This window comes from Taudactylus pleione, unplaced genomic scaffold (assembly GCF_031769625.1).
Source record: "Taudactylus pleione unplaced genomic scaffold, aTauple2 ptg000967l, whole genome shotgun sequence".
Lineage (NCBI taxonomy): Eukaryota > Metazoa > Chordata > Amphibia > Anura > Myobatrachidae > Taudactylus > Taudactylus pleione.
Window position 1 is genome coordinate 4,913,171 of NW_028285368.1, and position 26,594 is coordinate 4,939,764.

A 26,594-nucleotide genomic window follows, 5' to 3' on the forward strand; every position below is an offset into this window, starting at 1 on the left:
GCGGCCAGGATGATGGTCGCGATGGTCTGCCGCAAGCCCCAGAGAGCTTCCGGCTCTAATAGAGCCGGAAGCTCTCCCACTGACATCACTGGCCGCCCACAAACGGCAGGCGTTCGCTTGGGAACGCCTCCGTTTGTGAAGCCACCCCCCGCCACGCCTCCAAAACGGTGCGAGCTGTCGATCTAGCCGCCCCTTTTTGGTGCGAGACCCAGAGCGCCCGTCGTTAGACGGGTCTCGCACATGCGCACGATGGAGCCGGCTCCGGCATGCGCATTGGCCAAACATCGACCCGCTCGCGAGCGCATAGCGCTCGCGAGCGGGTCTGAATCAGGCCCAGAGTCCATTGTCCTCATAAAAGCCTCTATCGATGGATTGCCTTACATTACAGAAATGGCAATCATGCATTTTTAGTATATGATTACCTCACATGAGGTTGTTGCATCAATTACTAAATAGCTGGTATCAAGTGGTGTATTTATATTTTTATTTCAGCTTTTATTTATGCGCTTTATTTATATGGTTTAATATTTTTTGTTATTAGTCTAATATGCATCCTAGATCGGTATTGGTATTAAACATTGGGGTAGATGTATTATAGTGGCACGTTAAGTGCCGCTATAACGCTTCCTGCTTCGCCTCTTTACCGAGGCGAAGCAGGAAGCACTACCGGTGAGATGTGTGAACATCTCACCGGCCGGAGAGGAGGAGCGTTAACTCCCCCCTCCGGCGCTACCCGCTGCAGACCACATCGCATCAGCCTAGTGCTGATGCGATGTGTGTCAGGCCCGGCCGGCTCCAATGAGCATGCGCGGGATCTCGCAAGTATCGCGAGATCCCCGCATGCAGCCCTGGAGCCGGTAGCCACCACAGCAGGGACAGCGCTGCTAACGCCAGGCTGTAGCTGTCGATAACAACAGCTACAGCCGGCCGAACGGTCAGACAATCTGACCGTTCGTACATAGCCCAGGCTGTCGGCGCTGCTATCTTGTAGATAGCAGCGCTGATAATGACAGGGGCGCATAGCGCCCCTGTCATTTATCGCCCAGACCCATGATCATACATCGGGGAGAAACGGGAGATACCGTTTCTGGGCTTCATACATCTACCCCATTATTTTTAATGAGATTTGGAGTCTCTAATACTTAATATTTGGTTATTTAGTGGCCTATTTCTCACCATCTGCATGATGAGAAAAAATTGGCCACTTTCGCATTAAGATATTACAAAAAACCACAGGAATGTACTAATATTGCTGGGACAGAGCTTGTGATAAAATGTTCTGTCCCGGCAAATAACCTCTCCAGCATGCTCAAAGCCGGCATCCAACATTCGCAATTGTGAAAGCCTTTAAATTAGGGATGTGCAGGCTCGGATCGGTTCGGATTTTCCATCCAAATACAGATTTTTCTGCTAAATTTACAGGTAGGATGACAGAGACACAGACAGCCCCAGGGAAGTATTTTACACTTCCAAAAAGATCTCTTTGCATAAAGAGCAGCTTTTCAGATGTGATACTTTAGTAAGGTGAATAACCCATTTTTTAGCTAAAAACTTGTGACGAGTTTAAAACTAAATTATCACATCTGATATTTTATCACACGGGTGGTTTCAAACCTTTTAGCTTCACATAAATTTATCACAGGGCTTTTGGAGGAGATTTCGTAAAAATCTCCTCCATGCCTTAAATTTGCATCAGCACCCGCATGCTGATCACATTTCCCATACCTCTGATGGAAAATGGGATTTTCCCAGACTTAACAAACTTCAATTGTATGGGGACTGTGGAAATTATCAGGGGGAGAAATGTAACCAGGAGATATCAGCTATATCTTCTGCGTTACACTGATAATGAATAGTGCGGACACTTAATTTCTACAAAAGTAGATGAAAGTGTTCATTTTCACCTACTTTTGTCGAAATTAAGTGATGATGAATAGACCACGTAGTGTCACAACCAGTTTCATTGTATCTTGATAATTTCATTCATGGAATAAGGTGCTGACAAGTCTCTCTCTATAGAGAGTCTCTCTATATTAACATATATGAATATGAATGTGTGTGTTTGTGAGGGGAATACATCACCCAAAATAATAGATACAGTATGTTTATGTTTAGAGGATTCGTTGATTTTTGGGCAACCTCCTCCTGACCGTCGGAATGCCGACTACATCCTGTTTATTTATATAATAATGGGTTTTATTTGCCTCTTTCTAGTCACAACAACAGCTAAATTACTACACAGTGAGTTAATGTTCTTTTAATGAATATCATGCTATTATCATTTACAGAACCTAGAATCTCTGTGGTAATGGTTTTTTTTATTTTAGGAAATAATTTTTCAGCATTTGTCTGTAATGTGTACCAGCATATTTGCCTCAAAGAACCCCATAACAACCCTAAATGGCTGCCTAGCTGAGCTTCAGGAGTGGATGAGTTGTCTGTGACTGAACCCTGATAAAACAGAGGTCCTAATGATAGGTCACAGGACAGGGCTACAGTAGTAGCCAACCAACAGGACTTACGCTAGGGGATCAGAATTACAAAACACTGAACATGTGCGGAGTCTTGGTGTTGTCCTGGATAGCGGCTTGACACTTGAACATCAGGTATCAGCCACAATCAATTCCTCATTCTTTCATCTGAGGAATATAGCCAGAATCAAGCACTTAATTCCCTCAGAAGATCTGCCTAAAGTCATGCATGCATTTATATCATCACGCCTAGACTACTGAAATGCCCTCCACCTTGGACTCCCAGCAAAAGAATTGCACCGCTTGCAGATGGTACAATACACAGCTGCCAGGCTATTAACTAACCAGCCCCGTTCCAGCCCCATTCTCTACTCTCTTCACTGGCTGCCTGTCAGCTGGCGATTTGTTTTCAAGATTGGCTTACTAACTTACAAAGTCCTACATGACCATGGCCCAAGGTACCTAAAGCAGCTTCTGATTCCTTACCGTCCCACTTGATTACTGCGATCCGTTGACAAAGGACTATTAACAGTACCTAGAATCTCCTGGAATTAGTCTGGGGGTTGAGCTTTCAGTTTTGTGGCTCCAACCTTATGGAACTCACTTCCCCGCACAGTTTGAGAGGCCTCCACTCTAGAATCCTTCAAAAATAGACTCAAGACTCACCTATTCACCCAAGCATTTCACTACTGTCCCTTGTTTAAGCTTATTTTGTACTGTAAAGGCAAATGTAAAGCATTTTAAATTTTATAGGAGAAAAGCGCTATATAAATAAAATTGTTATTATTATTATTTCACATATGGTCACAAGATGAATTCTACTCATGATTCGTACATTCTACATCATATAAACTTACAAAGACAGTGCCATTCCGGCATTGTGTTTGTAAGTTTATATGATATAGAATGTACGAATCATGAGTAGAACTGGTACAACAAATACCAATTCAGTCTGCTGCATAGTGTGACAGAGGTATGGCCGGGGATGCTACTAAACAACACATTTTGTGACCATATGTGAATTAATAATAATAATTATTATTTTATTTATATAGCGCTTTTCTCCTAAAAAAAACTCAAAGTGCTTTACATTTGCCTTTACAGAAAGGCAAGTCTCAAAGTTTGAACTTTGCACCTCTGTGAAAGGCCTGTTCCGCAGCAAAACCCAATGTTAATTAAATTTTACCACAAAACGTTTCTCTCAAACAAAATTAACATTCAAAATCTGCAGCAACAAAATGTATTAGGGGCTTAATTCCTTTTCAAAGATCTGTACAGAGCAACTCCAATATTCATAACATTGTCCAGACCAGTTAAGTGTTCTCTAATGGAAGCCTGCAAAGCTCTACTTAGATAATTCACTCGTCATTACACATAATGACTTTCAAGGAATCATAAATTAAGTTCTTTAGTAATGGTCTACAACACTATTTGTCCTGGCATAGGGGATTGCAGATTTATTTATTTTTTAATTCGGGATGACCATCGGTAGATTTGAACTAATGTCCCTGTACACTGCCTATATATATGCTATTTTTAGAATTTGGTAGCAATGTTATATCTTTGTCACAAAAACTCTGGATAAGTTCTTGAGCTCATGTTGATATATAGTGCACCTGATATTATTATTATTATTATTATTAATAATAATAATACAGCAAGAATCCAGTTTATTCTGACAGTTGGACAGATCTCATTGCCCCATAGGCTTACTATTTGATGCAACCAGTTCCATTGTTATGTGTTGGTCATGTGTGTATACGTGTGTGCGTATGCATGTGCGTGCATGTGTAACAAATAACATAGGCTCTAAAATCATGAAATGTAAAACAAAAACTCACCAATTCCTTTTTGAGGTAAGAGTGATCGAAATTCATTCAAGTATTGCAAGTAAGGCTTCTGAGAATTGATTTCATAGTATCGAATATTCCCCTCTCCCTATGGAACAATTATCCTATTTAGGTTATCATGCAGTTAAAGCTCGCTAGTTATAATATACATTATGTGAAAATTATGGGTGGGCTATAAACCCACAACACTTACCTTTCCCACTAAATATAGCACATTTGTATCACCGTCAAAAAAGGGGAAGAGTAGACCTGAGGAGCCATCCAAGTCCTCCTCTTGTAAAGGCACAGATAGGTCATCCTGCAATTTCAAGTAAGTGGGGAAACTTATGTTCTGTATGCACTAATACACAATGTATATATTTATGCTCATGGAAACATGCTTATACACTGCACTGTAGACTGCAATACACCTATACTTAATGCGCACTGGAACATGAAATTAGACATTGTATTGACAAATCATTTTTTTCTGAAATAAAAAATATTAATAAATGTGCTTTGCTTGCTTTTCAGTTGGGTTTCTATTTAATACAAATGTATTTAATTATTTTTTTTAACAGTGATAATTAGTTGTCTCTTGTGACCCTGTCGCTATTGACACATTATACTAATTACTCTCTTTTATAAGTCTTTTATATGCATTAATTAAAAGTTATGTTTTACATAGTGTTATGAGTACCCTTTACCCTGCCTCTTTGCAGGCGAGAACCCTTGTATATGTTTACACACGTGTACGATACATGTTCATACGCAAGTCTGTGCAGTAATGCTGTTCCAGATTCCTTTTCCATAGCAACAATAAAGTACACAGACCACTTGAAACTGGCAATAGAACATATTTCTGTATTTCAACCATCATGCTGGTGTATAGGAATCAGTTGTCTGGGTAGCAATGGATGCTTAGGAAAACATCTAGTGTAAATATCTCTTTGTTTCATTTGCATTAACAGAGATATTTCAGAAAAAGCTTATGTAGCTTGCCATAAGCAGACGGCACCACTAGAGGGCTCATCTGTGCCATGTGGAGATACAGTATATAGAGAGACTGCCAGTAACCTGGCTCTTTGAATCATTGGGCCTTCTATGCAAAGCAAACTGGGTGCACACCTCAAAATATTGCATGCATGTAGCCAAATGGTCCATCTGTATGTGCCTTGAAAGTTTGCATTTCGTAAATAGGGCCTTCTGTGAGCAGTGTCAGGTCAGTCAAACAACTTATGTACATAAAATTGGGAATTTTTAGACAAAAATAATAAAACTGTATGTTTGAAAGTGGAGCGTAACAAAGCATGAGGGAAGACTGGAATCAGGTCATATTTTGTAAGCACTTTTTTAAGATATTAACAACATGATAATATGGTAGGCATAATAACTGTGTACATGTAATGGCTGTACAAACAAATAAAGGATTTTTAGTATGGTGATTTATAATTTGCTAGTTCATCACTAACCATCTCTGCTATCATCAGCCACCAATACAAAGATTCATATATATTAGGGCTCCAATTTTATATCCTATGGAGGCCTCAGTTAATATCAGTGGCGGATTTCACCAAGGGGCTGTGGGACTGCAACCCCCCCAAGCACAATCTGCCACTCACTATGACTGCCTAGCAGTGGTAATGACTTCTCATTGGAAGCACTCCCTGCTGATCACAGCCAGACAGGCAGTCCCAGGGGGAGGTGTTTTCTCCCCCTGAGACTGCCAGCAGTGGCGTAACCAGGGTTTTTGCAGCCCAGGGCAAATGTAGTAATGGAGCCCAAACCCCCTATCTGCAAAAAAATGGGTGTGATCACTTAAAAATGGGGTGTGTCAACATGACACACACCCCTTTATTGTCACTCTGAGCATTCCTTTCCATATGCACCTTAACCCCAGTAGTGCCCCTTATACACTACCCCAGTATGCAATGTCCCCAGTTGTGGTCCCTCTTATGCAGGCCCATAGAAGTGCCCCTTATACAGTACCCCCATTAGTTCCCCTTATACAATACCCCCAGTAGTGGGCCCCCTTGTGCAGCCGATCATTAGGTCACCTTATTCAGTGCCCCCAGTAGTGGTCTCCCTTATGCAGTGCCCCATGTAGTGGTCCCCCCTATGAAGTGCCCCCAGTAGTGGTCCCCCTTCTATAGTGTCCCCAGTAACAGTCCCCCTAATGCAGTGCCCCCAGTAGTGGTACCCCCTTATGCAGTGCCCTTTATATAGAGTCCCCAGTAGTAGTCCCCCCTATGCAGTGACCCAGTAGTGGTACCCCCTATGCAGTGCCCTTTATATAGTGCCCACAGCAGTAGTCACCCCCATGCAGTGCCCCCAGTAGAGGTCCCCCTTATGCAGGCCCTCAGTAGTGATTCCCCCTATCCAGTGCCCTTATACAGTGCCCCCTGTAGTGATCCTCCCTATTTAGTGCCCCCAGTAGTGGTCCCCTAGTAGTAAGCCCCTTACATAGTGCCCCCTGTAGTGGTCCCCTAGTAGTAAGCCCCTTATATAGTGTCCCCAGTTGTAGTTTCCCTTGTGCCCCTAGTAGTAAGCCCCTAATATAGTGCCACAGTAGTAGTTCCCCCCCCCAGCAGTAGTCCCCAGTAGAGGTTCCCCCTCCTGATGCAGTGCCCCTAGTAGCCCCCCCCCTAGTTGTAGTCCCCGGTAGTGCCCCACCCCAACAGAAATCCCCCCTGTAATGGTGCCCCCCCGTAGTGCAGACACACAAGTATAAAAAAAAGTTTTAAAAAATACACTTACCTTAATCCACGCTCCGACTCCGGCCACTGCTCCCACCACCGCACGTCAGTCCTCCCGGGCTGGCGCGCTCTGCATTATGGGAGAGATGTCATGACATCTCTCCCATTACCCACTGCAAGAGCCGGAAGGCGGAGCTCATGAGTAAGCTCCAGCTCGGCTCTTGCAGTCGGCGCTGCAGCAGTCAATGAGAGTCTGTCTGACTCTCATTGGCTACTGGTTAACACACACATCGCTGCTGCGCTGGCGGCGATGTGTGTGTTAAACTGCACAGCCTGAGCCCGCCTCTTGGTGCTATTGGGTAAGCACTCAGGGGGATGGAAGGGGCTTGGCTGTGCAGCACAGGACCGGCGCTGGGTGCAGGGAAGCCTAGCGCCAGTCCTGTGTAAATGTGTAGCGCTCACCGCACATACTGCGGTCGGCGCTACACTGCCTAACTAGGGCTGGCCGGTACCGTGGCCGACGGGGGCCCCCCCCACGCCGCCGCTCATACGGCACCCAGGGCACACGCCCTGCTCGACCCCCCTTAGTTACGCCACTGACTGCCAGTCCGAACTGCAATAGCAAAGACAGTCCTTCCCATGGGAAGCGAATCCACTACTATTATAGCAGTCCTATTTGCCTCATAGGGGCTGTTGCTGATGCAGCCCCTAAAAGCCAGCCTGTCTGTAGCAGCTCCGGGCTTAAGCCACGCCCCTTATTAAGGTGCCACCCATTGCAGTTGCCCCGCCTCTGGTGATATCAGCTATCACTGATCAGGATGGCAAGGGAGGAGAGTGCTGGATACTGCATAGACTGCAGCCTATGATGTGCAGACCTCCTCGCCCCCCTCCCCCCTGGCCAGACATGTAAGGATCCACCGGTGGTTAATATACATATGCCGACACCACTGATGGTACCTAATACTAGGCATTTGGTCACATGGTCGACAGTTACCCTGTCAACATACATAAATGTCAACACCGCAATGTTGACATTGTTCAACATATTGACAGGCACCATGTCGAAATCCTCAGATGGTCGACATATTCACAATGTCAACATCTGAAATGTCGCCATGTAAAATGTTGACATTCTCAGAATGTCGACGGTCAGGTTTAGTCGCTGCCGAAAGGGTTAAAGGGTTAGGCACTAGGAGGTTATGGTAAGGAGGAAAATACTCACTGTAAAGCCACTGAGTCACAAGTCTACGCCGGAACTGCTGGTCACGAGACTGTCAGGAACCAGAAGACAACGCTGGAGACGCCGCTGCCGTTGGGACCAGGTAAGTGACCACTGGGCCACCAGGGACATTAGGTCAACAATCTATCATGTCGACATGTCATCAGTGTAGACATGATGTATGTCGACATGGACAATATCAACGTGTTGCATGTCGACATTTTGACAAGGTCAACATTCTCATGTCGACATAAGAACTGCAAACCTAACATATCACACCCACAAGATTTGTTTGTGCGATTACCATTCTAATTATTAGAATCCACAAAAGGTAATTTGCCCACTTTTCCATTTAGTGTTAAACAGTGTAACAAGCATATAACAAAGTCACCATCAATAATAATTGAAATGGTAAGCTCTAAGGAGTAGCCACCATTCATAAATGTGGATATGACAGTACTATTATATTATTTGCATCAACATGATCCTTTCAGCCACTCATCACTACTTACAGTTTCCCATTAGTAACCAATACTAAGTTCATTATGCATAGCTAGGTGTTTTGTAAATAGCCCTTGTTTGGGTATCATATATCAATAAGATGCAAAGTTGATTGCTGTCTACATCTGAGCTGTATTTAAAGTTGGCTAAAGTACTGATATCATCTAGTCCCTACTCCCTATACAGTTACACAACTCTGAGCTGTTGTGTTGTGCTGTTGTGTCATAGTTAATTACACGTACTTGATCCAAGAGGACAACTTGTCTGTTATTCCAGTGGGATGTCCCAGTTGAGATTAGTCTCTTCATGTTTCCCAGAAACAAGACTTTGCTGGCTTTGTGAGACTTGCCGTCCGACTCCTGTAACAATGAGAAGGCATCTGATAAGCATCATTTAATGACAAGCGGTTTTAAAATTGAAGTGAATTGTACGTTTGGTATGTGCAATGTTGAACATGACCATTAAGTTCCAAACACACAAAAAACAACCACGCATTTGTGTCAGGACATAATCTTTTACTGGCATGGTCATAAAGGAAACACGTGTAGCATATGCACAGTAGCGTATGACAGGTGAAGTCCATTCAAAGCAGACTGAAGCTACTATGGAAGGTAATAAAGACCTTCTGAGAATAAGATAATGATATCCAAAATATAACACAGGAAAGTATGTGCTTTTAATTCACTCAATAAAACCTAATTTAAAAATAGGGACATATTTGGCATAATACAAAAGGTGCGTATACACGTAACGATTTTTTGAACGATTTAATCATAACTACGTTATTGTTCAAAAAATCGTTCAGTTTCTGAGTTATAACACTGAACGAAAATCGTTACGTTGCGCTCCCATCTGTAGTTTGTAGTCATTTCAGACTGTCCAACATAACTATTTTCATTAAGGGAAGGGACATTTTTCGATCGTTGTTCATTACACTTTAAGAAATCGTTCACTTTTCAAGAGAAATCTGAAATAAAATCTGACAGATAATCGTTCGTTACAAAATCGTTACGTGTGTATGCCCCTTAAGGCTGAAGTTCTTATTTGAAAGCACATGCATTCATTGACAAGTGTTTTTACTTTTTTGGGGTTATTGGAAAACCACTGTTTTCTTGCAGTGCATTTCATGTGTATTTAAATGAGCAAAATAGAGCAAGAAACAGGCAGAACACTAATACAACAGACCCAAAGTCAAGTGAAGACGTGAATGAGTATGCTAACATTGGAATTAATGGGTTCCATTGTTAGACCCGCTTACATGCGTTGCACTAGTGTATAAAAATGCTATTTTAACACCATTGGTAGCCGGGCTTAAGCACGGACACAGACTTTTTTTGAAAACACATTCTGTATTATGTATTTACACACACAGAAATATTTCAATGTTCACACTGTCTGACATAAGAGGACGGCTAGTTCCTCTATAAATATGGCCAGCTCACACAGCTCTCTGTGATAGACTATGCATTATTGGCTCCTCTCAGGGGCGTTTCTAGAGAGGAGGGGGCCCGTGTGCAGTCTCCGACACGGACCCCCTCCTCTCCGCCCGGCAGCGCACTGAGCTATAGGGACTCTGGACACTAGAGTGTACCCAGAGTCTATAATGTATGCACAGGTCATTGGGAAAATGGCTGCGGCGGCCATTTTTCCTGTACTGCGCATGCGCAAACAACGGGCGTTTTACAGCACCGGAACCCTGCGCCGACGTGGGACTTCGGAAAGGTAAGTAATATTATGGGTGCAGGGTGTGCGGTGCGGGGCCACCCTAGACCCAGGGGCCCGTGTTCCCCGCACACCCTGCACCCATTATAGATACGCCTCTGGCTCCTCTACTCTATTAGGACACAAAACACACCCTAGTATCTCTTATGCATCAATAAAACTAACAACAAAAGTCAGAGCTATATTGATTTAACTGGTGACATTATATACAAGTGACACACTCTTCTCCCCTGTCCACCCCCATAACGCTAACACCTCCGAACCAGAAATTTCTGGAATGGACCAGTTATCCCCACTGTCAAAAAACTTCCAGAGAAAAATATTAAATTGAAATGGCAGCATTTCAGCTTTGATACTTTGATATTCACCTGGTAAAACAATATAATCAACTCTTCTTAGCTAAGTTTTCAGCCTTATTACCTAATGTCAATATTATATTTAGCTAAATGGAATCAGGGCCATAGAGAGCCGGCCCGGGCCCCATTACTATCAGGAGCGTGGCCTAATAGCGGGAGGCATTGCTACACCATCTTCTTAAACCTCGCCTCCTCACAGCATTCGCGATGCGCAGGTCATTCGGGAGGAGGCGGAGCCAATATGACGTGATTCCTTTAAAATCGCATCATTTGGCTCCGGGCCTCTCCCGAATGACCCGCGAATCGCAGCATTTTGTCGCTAGGGGGAGGGCCTTATGACGGTGCCAGGCTGCCAGATCCCACCTTATCAGGTTTACAACCCACAGCTGCTGCAAGGTAAGTGTGTAAGGTATGTGTATATACATATATATATTACACATACATACACACACTATAGATATATATATATACATACAGTATGTGTGTGTGTGTGTGTAGAAACCCCCCTGTAAAAATCCTGCATTTGCCCCTAGTCAGTGTGATCGCTTCCCCCACAGGCAGGGGAGAGGATACTGCTGCTGTTGCTTAGCGGCAGCAGTCTCCCTGATCCTACTGCAGCCCAGCACATAGTAAGCATGTGCTGGGCTGCTGATAAGTAAGAGGGAGGGGGGGCGGCATAGGTAATTAGTACCCACTCCTCCCCCTCTTGGCGCCCCCTCAATGGAATAGTATGTATATCACTTGGTTGGGCAGAATAGCTTCCATCAAAATTAATTTGTTCCCCAGATTTTATTGCAATACTTAAACTACATAAAATGATCTCTAAATGTATATAGTCAGAGAAATTCGCCTAAAATGAAGAAAGAAAAGACTGAATCTCCTTTCTCGGAAGGTGGCCTCTCTTGTCACCTATGGATACGTTACCTCTTCGAATCAATTACTTTTGTATCTGTACGCATTATGCCCTCTCTGGGACAACTCACACTTTTCTCCCCTGCAACTTTTACACTCTGGATACAAGACAAAATCAGGGTCCGCAATGAGATTACCCTTCATGGCTATTTCCCAGGCTCTGTAGACCTACAAACCAGATTATTCCTACCCCATAAATATTACCAACAATACCTTCAGGTTAGAAATTTTTATTATTAAAATGGCTGAATGGCCGGGGATCCTCCCAATCCACCCTAGAACTTTTACATTTTGTATACCCCTCTCACTAAAGTTTCTTCTCTTACCTCTTCCAGACCCATATATGCGCATTTATGTATTATAAATATATAAATCTCAGGAGCCCTTGAGAAAGGTGTTGGTGGACAAGGCCTTTCTACCATGATAATGCTTATATCCAGGCTGATAAGTATCTAATCTACTATAGAATGATGGCTGAAGACTATTTTTCTCTGCAATAAATTAAGTTTTTGCTTGTCTTAAATATTTGAATGAGTGTTGGGGCATGGGCCTAGAGACTGATGTTTAATTTACATGAGATGAGATATGACCCTGCACCCAATATTATATATTTGTATTAAGTGTGTGCAGATGCTTTGGTTCTTTTTGCATAGGTCTGTATACTGTATATATTGTGGCAAGATCAGGGTAAGGGTTTCGTCTTCTGGGGAAAAATTATGCACTTGTCATGCAGTCACCAAGCAGTAGTACATCAATCAAATCAACCTTTCCAGTGTTTTTGTCCTGTTTCGACCTCTTGAGCAGAACACGTGTAGCCCTTAAGCAAAACATACAGGACAAAGCATCTGTGTTGGCCAGTTGGCTTCCTGGCAGTTTTTACACTCCTACAATTTAAGATCTTTTTCTGGTCTTGTTTATAGAAACTGGAGGTAACTTTATTAAAGAGTGGGTTTGCAAAACAGACAGATTTTCGACATTCTCCCAGCGTTTTTACATTCCATGAAGTTACTAAATTTAAAACTGCCACAAAAATGCAGATAAACCCCCAATTAGTAGTAAAATTGGTATCCTAATTTTTTAAAAATAAAAACCAATATAAAATATCAAATTTATCAAGCAGCTTCAAACAAATCCTGAAACCAAAACTTTGCCATTACACTCCAGGTTTTAAGGAGATTCACCGAATGCGCAGGTCTCCGGGAACATGTCGCCCGTTCCATGTAGCCGGTGACATCTCCACTGCGCATGCCCAAATCTCCGGACACAATGGCTGTTGCGCCATTTTCCTTGCGATTTCTACTGTTGCTGCAGTGTTTATGTCGGATTCCAAAGTATAATTATATGGGTACAGAGTGCGAGCCTATTATAGATGCGCCAATGGGCATGATCCTTTCCTATCAGGTGATATATTGCAGCAAGAAAGTCCCCAGAATGAGGCTGATAATAATATCAGTCATTTGTAAATTAGATCGGTAGTTGACCATAGTCACCTGTATTTGCAGTGAAACTACACCATACTTGCCGGCTCCCCCATAATATCCGGAAGGTCCACAAAACTTGGCAAGCTCTTCTGTATTTCAGAGACCTCCCTTCCCAGAACCCATCCACTTTGGTAGTGAAGTTGGTGGATCAATGCTGTGTTGACATGTGTTGTGACTCACTGTAAACATGTCCCCGCCTCCCCCTGTCTGGTGCAATGAAAAGCAGTATTTTGCAGTGAGTCTGAGCCAGGACAACATGAATAGCGTCGCAACTTCCTGCTGGAGGGAAGACCATAAAAGTAGGCAAGTAAGGACTACACTAAGCTCCAGGTTCGCCAGAAGTTTCCCAGTCACTCCGACTCATGCTGGGTCATAAAAATTAAACACATAAATAAGATGATATCTATTATAGATGAGTAACTGCAGCTCTAAAAACTAGTGTACTGGGTCCACTCCCCACAAAGATAAACAATACAAAATAGAGAAATTTAGGAGCGCTGGTAATCAAAGCAATATTTATTCCTAATAAAACAAAAACAAATATACATTTTAGTGCATTAGTCAATGACAACACAAATAGCCCAAACATATATCAATTAATCTATAAGCATAAAGTGTTAGATTACAAGTGTAATTACAATTTGATAATTAAGACGGAGTTACACCGGAGTTAAGCTGGAGGAAAACTGAGGAAGAACACCCTCAAAGATCACTTTCTGAAGGACATCAAGCAACATACTTATGTGAATTTGCTAATTCACTATCTCTAACAGCTGCTGCATGCATATCCAGGAATCTCCTTACTGCACTCTCTGCTTGGACATTGCAAGTACTTCCCTATCTACGTGCTGCTCTTGTTGATTGCTCTTGTTGTTCAAAACACCTCTGACTGGATTGGCTCTGTACATTGTAATTTTTGCCTTCATACTACTGAAAATCCTGTTTATACTGCCTTTTTCCATTGCATCACATCTATCCACTTTAATCATTATTTTAATAACTAATTCCTTCACCCACTACTCACATATCTCTCTTTATATTTCACTTTTGTAGCTGCGCTCACACATTAGCAGCACTGTTCTTTTACCTGTATTTTTGAACATTTAACTACTTTTATCCACACTGTCTCTACATCACACAGCCCCCACTCAAGTTTTCATCTCGCTTATTACCTCGTCCACAGCATGAACATCCTTAAGGTGGGTATCCACTTCCCGATTAAAATAAGCGATTGAACGATAGCGATATCGTAATCGTTTATTAATCGTTTGCAAATCGGCCATGTAAATGTCAAAAACGGCCAGCGATGCGCATGCCCGCTGGTCATTTTTGACATCTATCATAGCCTGAACATGCTGGTCAACCTGACGACGACGTCAGGTTAACCATGTTCAGGGATGATTCACGTGCCTACACTGAACAACTGATCGTTCAGTGTAGGCACATCACAGATTGTAAAACGAATGCACGATTACAATGTCGTTTTAAAGTCTGCTAGTGGATGTGCCCCATTACTTCAACATCCCCTTTATTCAGTGTCCACATAATTCTCTGATTTACCTACGTTATCCACCCCCATCCTCCCCCTCGTCTCCTCCACTTGCTGTTCCCCCTTTTTTCTTTCCTCAGTCTCCCTTCCAACCCTCTGCTTCTTTCCCCCACCTTTCCTGTTCCTCCACTCTCAGCCACCTCCCTCCCTCCCTCCCTCCCTCCATGGCCTTGTTACCCCACCACTAAGCTACATTTCCTCCCGTCTCTGCCTGTCACCTCCAGGGCTGCCAAGAGAAATTCTGGGCCAGGGTACAGCAACATCCTGTGGGACTACAGCATGTTGGGCATAGCTGCACCCCTTTGTGAGTGGGTCTAGCATGTGAGAAGCATCCACTCACAGGAGCATGGCATAGCACCCAGCAGCTGGGACTAAAGTATTCACTATTAGGGTGGCGGGACAGTCCCATAATAGCTGCATTTTTAGCGGGATGTATTTAGATGCTAAAATGTAACAGGCAAAAGTTAACGTGCAACTCTATTTTTTGTCATAGAGATAGATGAACAAAGGACTTAATTTTGACATAACATCAGGTCATCTTAAATTCAGGAACGGCACATCACAGCCAACAGCTCGACTACTTTAACCTCTGGCCCTTTGGAGGTGAGCAGGAAAAGTAGCTATGTTGAGGGTACAGAAATGGGTAAATATGTGCGCAGCTGAACATTGCAGTGGTGCACTTCATCCATAATTGAATCAGTCTTTCCGTGCACTAATAGGTAGCAGGATCAGCCTATATATTGCTGCCTTTGTAGCTAAACCTTGACATTTGGATAATGACAACTGAAGCAAAGTTTGTGGTTTATATGGTAAACCTTTGCATTTCTATAAATGTGTACAATATGTTGTGTAACAGATAAGAAGGACGCTATACACAGCATGCAGCAGAATGATTAGGTCTGCCTCTAACTTTATCACACCTCTCTGCTCCAATGACTGTAATTCCTGATCTACTTGTTAAAAAAGGTTGCACTGAGAATGTAAAAGTGACCTTCATATACAGTGTAAAAAGAAAAGAAAAGCTGAGCAGAAATATCCAACAGTTAGAAGAACCTCCTTGTACTCGGTCTTACATTCAGAAGCAGAAGTAAATGTTAATAGAGTGGACACTGATTAATTCATTGACAAATGACAATGGTAACATACAAACCTGTATAACACGTCCTTTATGGGGATCAATTACTCTAACTTTTCTATCTTTGCAAGAAGTAGCTAAAAGACTTCCATCCATGTTGAATGACATAGAGAGAATGACATCTTTATGACACTCTATTGTCCTGACAGGACTGTGTATTATGGGGTCGTCATTGTCAAGATTCCATATCATGATCTGCAAAATAAATGTATACAAATAGTCAGTTACCTGTCATTTATACAAGTTTCTTTAATATTTAATACACATACTCTTTGGTAACGATGTAATGTACTGCTGTATGTTTGTTTACTTCATTACTTAGCATATATCAAAGTACACTGTACATGATTTTTCTGTATACAAAATGCATACTAATACAAATAGAATGTCAGATATCCTAAAGCCGATACTTATCCTGTCTGAGAAAGTTATCCCTCAACCTCAACTCCTATTTCAAATCGAAATACAGAATAAACTGAAATTATTTAGAACATGTTGGATTAACTAACGGTCTATTGCTAGTTTGGCATAGTTAACATCACTAAGGGGTTTAGAGGTAGACGCAATGTCAAACGTAGTCGAGCAATCTCCTGCTACTGAGCATGCATCAAAACTGCACGGCCGATGTAGTGAGGATGTATTCACAAAGTGAGTGACAGGTAGTCAGTGGTTGGAGGAGATAACGGGGCAGTAGCTACAAAAATGCAGGCTCGGACCATTTTCTGGGCGTGCCACACTGAGGCCCTCATTCAGAGGCGGTCGGAGGATGCAAGCAGTCGCTCAGAAACTGGGCGTCCGCTTGCATCCTGACCGGCCGCCTCTGTTTCAGTCGTTAGGCTGTGGGTTTACACCCACAGCTCTAACGACCGCTAGGGTGATGGTCGCGATGGTCATAGACCATCGCGACCATCGGGGCTTACGACGAGACCCTAGGGTAGGGTCTCACTTGTCGTAAGCCCCGGAGAGCTTCTGGCTCTGTCAGAGCCGGAAGCTCTCCACTGACATCACTAGTGATGTCAGTGGGGCCTCCCCCAAACGGCAGGCGTTCCCATGGGAACGCCTCCGTTTGGGCTGCCACCCCCCCGGCCCGCCTTCCAAACGGGGCGAGCTGTCAATCAAAATCGACAGCTCGCCCCCTTTGGAAAGAGACCCGCTATGACCGGCGCTGTTGGTCGTAGCGGGTCTCACGCATGCGCACGAAGGAGACGGCTCCCTTGTGCGCATGCGCACTGGACAAACATCGAGGCGGCCGTGCGGTCGTAGACCGTACGGCCGCCTCTGAATAAAGCCCTGAGACTCTGCAAATTTGTACACAGCTTGAGAGGCCCCAGCATCTTAGGTAAGATGGACATTCTGAGACAGCATGGGCTTGCTCAGATGTTGGATGTGTGACCGATATGCACAAGACATCAGTTAAATCATCAGATTTTCGCTAGTCGGCTGCATCCGAGATTGCAGTTGCAACTGCATCCACATTGAGTCAGGCACTGAATCCTTACATTTGGTTACTTACCCAGAAGTAAATAACAAAAACAGTATCTAATTACTAATGTTTTAGAAATGTTACCGTGGATAGAGCAACTCTGTAAGGATACTTTTCCTCGAGCTCTGTTGGGTTCTTTGATACATAATAAGCAAAGTTCACCAATCTTAAATAGGGTCTGAGGAGGGGGGAGGGAAAGAGGACCACTCACAAGCTGCAATCTCTAGGTCTTCCGGTTGCAACCCCCTCAACACACACGGTATTTGCCTGGTGTTGCACGCGGAAAGGATGAATCCAGAGTACAACATCTGGGTGTAGTAGTTCCCAGGACTCCTACTGGGGAAGTGGGAGAGTAGTAACATAGGACATAGGTGGCAGGACACCTGTAATACATGGTCTGACCACTATTATTTGCCCCTGTTCTTCTCATAGCATATGAATAGAGGAACATTTGATTACCCAATGATATCTGCATACTGTTGCCCACCTATCCCCTCTTAAGGCAAGTTGTAGAAAGCATTAAAGAGGTTATTTCTCTTCTTCTGGATAAACAGGGTTTTTGGAGGATGAAACATGGAACTTGATGATTATATTTTTTCCCCCCTCGCACTAAAAAAAAACTATATACAGTAACTATGCAACAGAACAAATCTTGCATTCAGCTGCACTGCATATGTAAGCAGAAACGGATATATATCATGTTCTGTCATGGGATGAGACATTTATATTTGTCACTATTTAGTTTTTTTTAATATATAACGGAATTTCAGTTTAGTAAACCAGTCCAACATCTGTGGGATGATGTGAACAGGCTTCTTAGAGAGCCACCACTTCGTAATTTCATGGGACAATTTGGATTAGACAGTGACTGGTATCCCTATGCTACACTCACCACACATTGACAAGTTGTTTCCCTGATAAATTCAGGCTGGAAAACAGAGAAGCAACTTGCAGTTCTGTACTGTACATTATACATTAAGGGGTCTATTTACTAAGCAGTGTTAGGAGACAAAGTGAAAAGAGATACGGTATCAGCCAATCAGCTGAATGCAAGATTTGTTCTGTTGCATAGTTACTGTATATAGTTTTTTTTTAGTGCGAGGGGGGAAAAAATATATGCATCAAGTTCCATGTTTCATCCTCCAAAAACCCTGTTTATCCAGAAGAAGGAACCCTTAAGTTCCTTAAAATGCCTAAGGGGCACTGTATCCATATTTTTTACTGTTAATTTACCTATTAAATAATTAAGTAGCAGTCTTAATTTAATGCCTAATCTAAGATAATCAGAGAGTTCACCAGGATCTAGGACTAGGTTACGCTTTATGGATATGGCTCTTTCTGGAGAACCCTAACGATTCTCCCCTAATGAGCAGAACTCTCCCTGTATCTGCACGTTATATAGTTTTCTGTTGCTTACTATACAGTTTATGCAACACTTTTCCTATAATGCTAATTCCAGCACCAGCTCATATAGTTACTAGTTTATTAAAATAAACCAGTTTGTTACATTTATGTTTTCCAGTTATCCCATATAAATAGATAGTTCAAGAAATGGTTCCTTCATAGACCCAAGTGAAAAAAGTGCCTTACCTTGTAATCATAGGCAGTGCTGAAGATAATATTGCTAGCTGTGGGATGCCATTCTATGAGACCAACTCTTCTAGAGTGCCCCAGAAGCTCTTTCCTAGCATTAGTTATATTCTTGGTGAGGTAAGGTTTTGGAATATCCCAAATTTTTACCTGTTAGGGTACAAAAAAAAAAAGTAAAAATATGATTTCCCCCGTGAATAATAACCAAAAACAACAACAATCTCTCAAACTCTCCACATTGTCTTAATGGTTAATAATAATTATAATAATAATAATAATAATAATAATAATAATAATAATAATAATAATAAATCTCCTTTGTCCTAAATGTCATGATTAAGAAGAGACACATATGATATCCGTTCACATAATTTTTTTTCTCGCATCTGCAATCTCTCTCACTGTACAGTATCAGAATTCAGACTGTACTTCATAAGTAATGATGATGATGATAATAATAATACCCCTCCTTCACTCTGTTCTTCATGGCACTGTGAATTATCTGGTAACAGCCACTAAGGCTGGGCATATACCCAGATGTGCTTCTGGGAAGGACTGGACAGTCTATACAGATTCAAAGTGGAAGTGACAAAATAATTTATTCCGGCAGCAGTTAGGTTTCCACTACAGCTTTTGCATTAAAAGCACTAATTAAGTTGTGTCTGTCACGTCAGTCTTTTCTAGCATTTTGAGTTCACGGCAAGCTACCCCAATGCATTTCCCTGCAGTAAAGACACATGGATAGACCAGGATGTGTTTTGAACAAGTCATGCAAATACAATGCACCAGAACACTAAAAACACTAGGGAGTATAATGGCATAAGAAACAATGGGGCTATTCTCGTGGTTATGCACGGGACAGCTACACCATTTCAAACGGCAAGCTTCGCCAAAATACCAAGATTTTAGTGGGTCTTAAATTATAGGGTAAGCCATTGCTACTAAGCAATTAAGTTTTCATATAACAACTATTTCTTAACAGGCCAGTTTAAAAGGAAAACAAATGTAAAAGCATGTGATGCACGGGACTCATAGAAAATAATATTTTCTACCATAACACAATATAATGAATAATTATGTGAAGTGTGAAATGGTACATGCTTGTTAAATGCATTTTCTATTTAAATATATTTCAGAGATTGCTTTGGTATAAATTAAATGAAATAATTAAACAACTGTGACATTTTTTTTTTTTTTTTTTTAAACCTTGTGATGCATGGGACAATAGAAAGAGATGCACGGGACTTGTGTGATGCATGGGACAACAGAAAGTGATGCACGGGACTTGTGTGATGCATGGGACAACAGAAAGTGATGCACGGGACTTGTGTGATGCATGGGACAATAGAAAGAGATGCACGGGACTTGTGTGATGCATGGGACAACAGAAAGTGATGCACGGGACTTGTGTGATGCATGGGACAATAGAAAGTGAAGCACGGGACTTGTGTGATGCATGGGACAATAGAAAGTGATGCACGGCACTTGTGTGATGCATGGGACAATACAAAGAGATGCACGGGACTTGTGTGATGCATGGGACAATAGAAAGAGATGCACGGGACTTGTGTGATGCATGGGACAACAGAAAGTGATGCACGGGACTTGTGTGATGCATGGGACAATAGAAAGTGATGCACTACACTTGTGTGATGCATGGGACAATAGAAAGTGATGCAGGGGACTTGTGTGATGCATGGGACAATAGAAAGTGATGCACGGCACTTGTGTGATGCATGGGACAATAGAAAGAGATGCACGGGACTTGTGTGATGCATGGGACAATAGAAAGAGATGCACGGGACTTGTGTGATGCATGGGACAATAGAAAGTGATGCACGGCACTTGTGTGATGCATGGGTCAATAGAAAGTGATGCACGGGACTTGTGTGATGCATGGGAAAATAGAAAGTGATGCACAGGACTTGCGTGATGCATGGGACAATAGAAAGTGATGCACAGGACTTGCGTGAATGATTACGTGTTTTCCAGTCTTGAAGGCTGTGTTTAGCATTTTGGAATAATGATTTGGACAACTGTATGCTTAGTTCAAAACAGAATAGTTAAATGACTTGTTTATACCATGGCCGGACTAACAATGGGGCGGATGGAGCTGTAGCTCCAGGCCCTCCATTGTAAATAGGCCCACAGGTTCTCAAACTGGCCGGCCAAAGTTCCGTACACCCTACATTTTGTATGAAATAAAACTCTGTCTGCCGGCTCCGCCTCCTGGCCTGTCCAGACTAGTTATTGCTCACCTCAGTCAGACGACTGAGCTGTTGGCTCAATTCTAATGGCCTCTGCTCTGTAACTCCGCCCACTGACAGCTGCTGAGCTGCACCCAGTGGGTTGCCCTGCTGTAACGCTGAGGAGATTCCTGATTAGTGCAGGAACTCCTCAGCAGTGTCTGCTGTGCTCCTATTGGCTGAGTGACACATCACACACAGTCACTCAGCCAATCAGAGCACATACACTCCCATCCCCACACAGTGACTGTCCAGACAGGAGACTGCTGGATTCAATTTGAGGCAGAAGTTCAACATGAACACAAGAAAAATTGTAAGTCTAATGTCAGTGTGTTACATATAGGACTGTACAGGGAACAAATCACTTTTAGAAGTGTGACACCCCTCCCTTCCTCTTAAAACATCCATGTTTGGGAACCTGTTGTTGCTAACTTGCAATGGACTGGGGAGGTGACAGAGGTTATTGGGTCTGAAGTTGAAGTATCAGTAATGATGCAGCACGGTAGAACTAAACAGTGGAAAAGGCCAACACAGGAGGATAAGGTTGTTTAACACCCAGGATAACATTGTAAGAAAGATTAAGGGGCCTATTCATTATAACTAAAACTTCTCTGGAGGTAATTAGGTTTAGAACTCGCATGGAGTTCTACCTAATTACCAGAGGAATTCATCATTCCTCCTCTTCTTAAATATCTATTCCAAAAAGCTGCAATTTGTACAATGACAGCTTTTTGGGAAATAGATACTTTTCCCTGCCTATACATACCTTATCGCAGTTGTAATCCATGCTGCACATGCGCCATTCCGTTCACAAAAGCGGCGCATGAGCAGCACAGATTACACCTGCGATAATTCTGTGTCCACCCCTTCACTTACCTGGCCGGCTCTAGTCGTGGATCCCAACCTCCCGTCCGGCCCCCATCTGCAGCAGACAGCACGGACAGGTAGAGGGGGCTGAAGCTTGTTTATTCTTTTTTAAACTTTGTTGTTTTCTCACAGCCGCAATGCTGTTAATGTACTTTGTAAGATGTGCGGAACCCTTGTGGCTCCATATAAATAAAAGGATAATAAGACTCCTTCTGGTAATCATCTTTTTTTATTTTTTTACAAATCAATCAGCTGCTTCCATGTGAGATCAGGGGGAGCCAAAACCTACTGACTGTCTATTGTGTAACACTGCACTAATCAACATATAACTTCATTTGTGTGTGACTTTGCCTACAGGCTTTTCTTCCCACAATGCTGCTCTGTTCTGTGGCCATCACTTATTCCTTGTGTGTCAGCTGCAGATTTCTAGATCATACTATATATCAGTTTATGGTGAATATATGCAACAATATTTTTAGCTCTAAAACTAGCCACTATCCCTAGCCACCACCCCTCTAGAAGTTATGAATTTTCATAATTTAAAAAAAGTAAACTTTATACAGTGGAGTAATGAGGGTGGGGCCATGTGGGCACAGATTACACGATTGGTGTGGCCTTGTAGTACAGCAACCAAGCATGGCAGCAGAGAGATCCCGTATTCTTTCAATAAACCACTTACTATTAAAACATATTTCAGTTCAACTTTGTGTTAGCAACAGACACCCTCAGTCCTGAAGGTCAAGGACAGTTTTGGTAACCCCTTTTTGGTTTTGGAGCTTGTACACTAGAGCTATTCAACTGGCAGCCTGCAAACCCATGCGATCCAACTCGTGAGCAGTTTCTGATTTTTTTCTCCCCATTTGTATGAGGGGGACATGTTCTGCCATGCGGCCCCTGTGAATCGTGTTTCCCCGTCCAATAGCCGATGGTACAGTCAGCAGCTGCGGAGGACTATAAGAAGAGGATGAGAAACCGGGCATTGGCGCCTTTCAGTCACTACTGGATGCAGCGGAACCAGACATGCACAGACAGAAGACAGCTCTGGAACACCACCGCAAGGAGCTGAGGCATCCTCCCTGCTGTTTGGACCTCAATAGCAGCCCCCGAGGAGGATGCATATAATTCACGCACTGAATATTAAAACTAATGTGTGACATAATGTGAATAAGGGGCACTACTGTGTAGAACAATGTGAATAAGGGGTACTAATGTGTGGCATCATGTGACAAAGGGGCACTACTGTGGCATAATGTGAATTGCCAATTTTGTGTGGCATTTGGGAACTTGTGTGACAAGCTGCTTTGCATGGTGACGTGTAACAAATGCTGGTATTCTGCAGAGAAGTCATCTGATGGCATATAAGGATGCATGTGTGACTCTGACTACATATGTGTAATACTGTATATTTTGCAGCCTTACTTGTTTTGTTGTACTAAATGCTCGGCCCCCCAAATCTCCACAACTTTTCAGAGTGGCCCACTCAAAAAAATCTTAGTTGAATAGCCCTTCTAGTTGTCTAAGTTGTCTCTTAATTCCTAGACTGCACACCTGCATCTTGGAGCTGCGCACCCTTAGATCACTAGCAGCTTGACTAGCTCCCCAGGTGGAGAGCTCACTGCTGTATACTTCATTTGTTTGAGCCACCCTGCAGCTCTGAGTCTAGATTTAATTACAATGGCTCCTGCTCAGGCTGCTCCCCGAATACAGCCTCATTGGTAGCTTCGGACCCTACTACAAACTGGAACCTAGTTGCAGGCCCCTTGTCCTGCCAAACAACCTCCTCTTACTCCAGTGGCCAAGACATGAAAGGGGCACCCCACCTCCACCATAGCCACCACAGCAGCACTACAGCTACATTGGGATCTAGAGCTGTCAGTGACACTGACAACCTTTCATTTACCAATGTTGACTTCTGTGTGTGACGGGCCAGATTAGATTCAGCTGGTCTTCACCTGTATGACTGCCCCATATTTTGGATGCTGCAACTGCAGCAAAGAGCCCTGAGTCTGAGTAGCAGTGGGGTGGTCTAGACTGAGTGGCGTGTAGGGATGCATAATACCTGGCAGCACAGTGTGGCATCATATGAACTCTGGGCACTAAAACATGGCATAATGTGAACTGGGCCACTACAAAGTGGCATAATGTGAACTGGTGGCAATACCATGTGGCATAATGTGAACTGGTGGCAATACAAAATGGCATAATGTGAACTGGTGGCACTACAATGTGCCATATTGTGAACTGGTGGCAATACAATGTGGCATAATGGGAACTGGTGGCACTATAATGTGGCATAATGTGAACTTTTGGCAATACAATGTGGCATGATGTGAACTGGTGGCACTATAATGTGGCATAATGTGAACTGGTGGCACTATAATGTGGCATGATGTGAACTGGTGGCACTACAATGTGGCATAATGTGAACTGGTGGTACTACAATGTGGCTTAATGAGAACTGGTGGCACTACAATGTGGCATAATGTGAACTGGTGGCATTATAATGTGGCATAATGTGAACTGGTGGCACTACAATGTGGCATAATGTGAACTGGTGGCACTACAATGTGGCATAATGTGAACTGGTGGCACTACAATGTGGCATAATGTGAACTTTACTGGCACATTATTTTAAGATCTTATTAGGGCTTTTTTTGTAATCACTAATCATATATCTACATTTTCTACGGAAGCTCAGCTGGACATACTTTTCTATAAAAATAGGAATGGTTTAAATGGAGCTTATGACTATTACATGCTGGGACACATCATTTTCATTGTACAAATGTGTAACATGTAATGCCACTGACAGATTGAGAAATAATTATGTGGTTATAGTTATAAAACTATATTGGCAACGATAATTTATTTATTTATTTTAACAAAGTGTATTTTGTTTTTCATTTTGTAACCAGTATCAGGGCCGGATTAAGGCTTGTGGGGGCCCCAGGGCACCTAAGTTGTGGGGGCCCCATCAATAATATTACCATGGCCTCACGCTGCGACTGCTATGCCCCTTACCTTGTCTCTGGTCTCTCCACTGACACAAAGTCGTAGCATACTACTTCATGTCCGCAACACTGCTGGGAACCGACTGCAGACAGCGTAGCAGACATGATCTAGTACACTGCCAGGAGCAAACGCAAGATTTTAAGTGGGGCGTGAAAGAGAGAAGGAGGAAGGGATAGATTAAGTGGGAGACAGAAAGATAGAGAGGGGGGAGCAAGGGAGAGAGGAGGTAGTGAGATATAGGTCCGGGGCTTCCATCGTCAGTCAGAAGCCACGGACTGGTCCATCAGTGACTGTGCTCATGTGCTTCCTGCAGCCCTGCAATGTCACAGTCACTGCTTCTGTTTGCTGCTGGGAGCTGGACAGAGTATGTATGCGGAGTATTACAGTATTGCAGAGTATGTATGCAATGTGGGGGCCCCTAATGTGTGGGGGCCCCTGGACGGCCGCCCCGTGTGCCCTGCCTATAATCCGGCCCTGACCAGTATTATAACAAGTAACTAGTTTAGGTACCATTATTAGATTTTTGACAGAATTTTAAAGAACAATCTGTAAGGATTGCTGCATTTTAATTTGCCCTAGGTGTCAATAACCATACACCTCAGACTTTATCTTTTGGCTTTTTAGCACTTTCCTCTCTCTCTCTCGCCCTCCATTTTGCCTTTCACTACAGCCATGTCCCTGTACACTGATGTAAAGGAATCAGCACATGCCATTTGTGAGCATATAATAAGATAACAATGCACTTACCATAACGCTAATGGTAAAACTCTTTCCTCTCTCCTGCAGCCCTTGCTGTGATAAGTATGATAAACTACGTCAGTGCATAAAGAAGTGGCAGCATATTGCAATAATTGTAATAATTATACTAATTTGTTTCTGGGGGATGGCGGGAGTTGTGCCCACAGAATGTATTTGGCATTCCATATTAGTCATCTCTTTAGAAATGTAATGTTTCTTGTGCTCCCAACAATTTAAGATCACAGGCAAGGAGCTACCTCTAAGATTAGTGTGGTTCCCAACCTGGGTGCCGCGGGGCACAAGCAGGGGTGCCATGGGTTGCTGGCCCAGGACCAAACCAAATTATTTATGGTCAATGTGATAGACAATGCAGTGCTGGTGGCCGCCAATCAATAAAATATGTGGACGAACAGAAGCACCACCCTGTCCACAACCACATAGCTGAACCTAAGGATTATTATTATTATCCTTTATTTCTATGGCTCCACAAGGGCTCTGCAGCACCTTACATAGTACATAAAGAATTGAGCAGAGAGCAGAGTGGTGGGAGAGGGTAGCAGGGGAGAGGAAGGCATACAGAGGAGGGTAGAGAGGGAGAGGATGAGGTGGAGGATTCAATGGGAGAAAGATAGAGGTGGGAGCAGGGGGCAGAGTAAAGAATTAGTTAGACATTGAGTGATGGGGGTATTGAGGAGCACGTGGTCATAGTGTGGATAAAATAAATAAGGGGAAAAAATTGGAGGAAGGGATATAGGCCGGGATGTACTAATCTTGCAGTGTACAGTCA

At 43.1% G+C, this 26,594-nt stretch overlaps 1 protein-coding gene across 4 annotated transcripts in view; it reads right to left on the reverse strand.

Annotated features, from left to right (window-relative positions):
* Window positions 1-26,594, reverse strand: part of CORO2A (coronin 2A) — a 203,737-nt gene that overhangs the window by 37,331 nt on the left and 139,812 nt on the right. For all 4 annotated transcript variants that reach the window (XM_088460087.1, XM_088460086.1, XM_088460089.1 and 1 more), the window contains exons 4-8: window positions 18,945-19,094; window positions 15,887-16,066; window positions 8,959-9,075; window positions 4,515-4,619; window positions 4,313-4,409 (exon numbers count right to left, since the gene is read on the reverse strand). In XM_088460087.1, coding sequence (XP_088316213.1) covers window positions 4,313-4,409; window positions 4,515-4,619; window positions 8,959-9,075; window positions 15,887-16,066; window positions 18,945-19,094 — 649 coding nt within the window. The remainder of the gene's footprint in view (window positions 1-4,312; window positions 4,410-4,514; window positions 4,620-8,958; window positions 9,076-15,886; window positions 16,067-18,944; window positions 19,095-26,594) is intronic.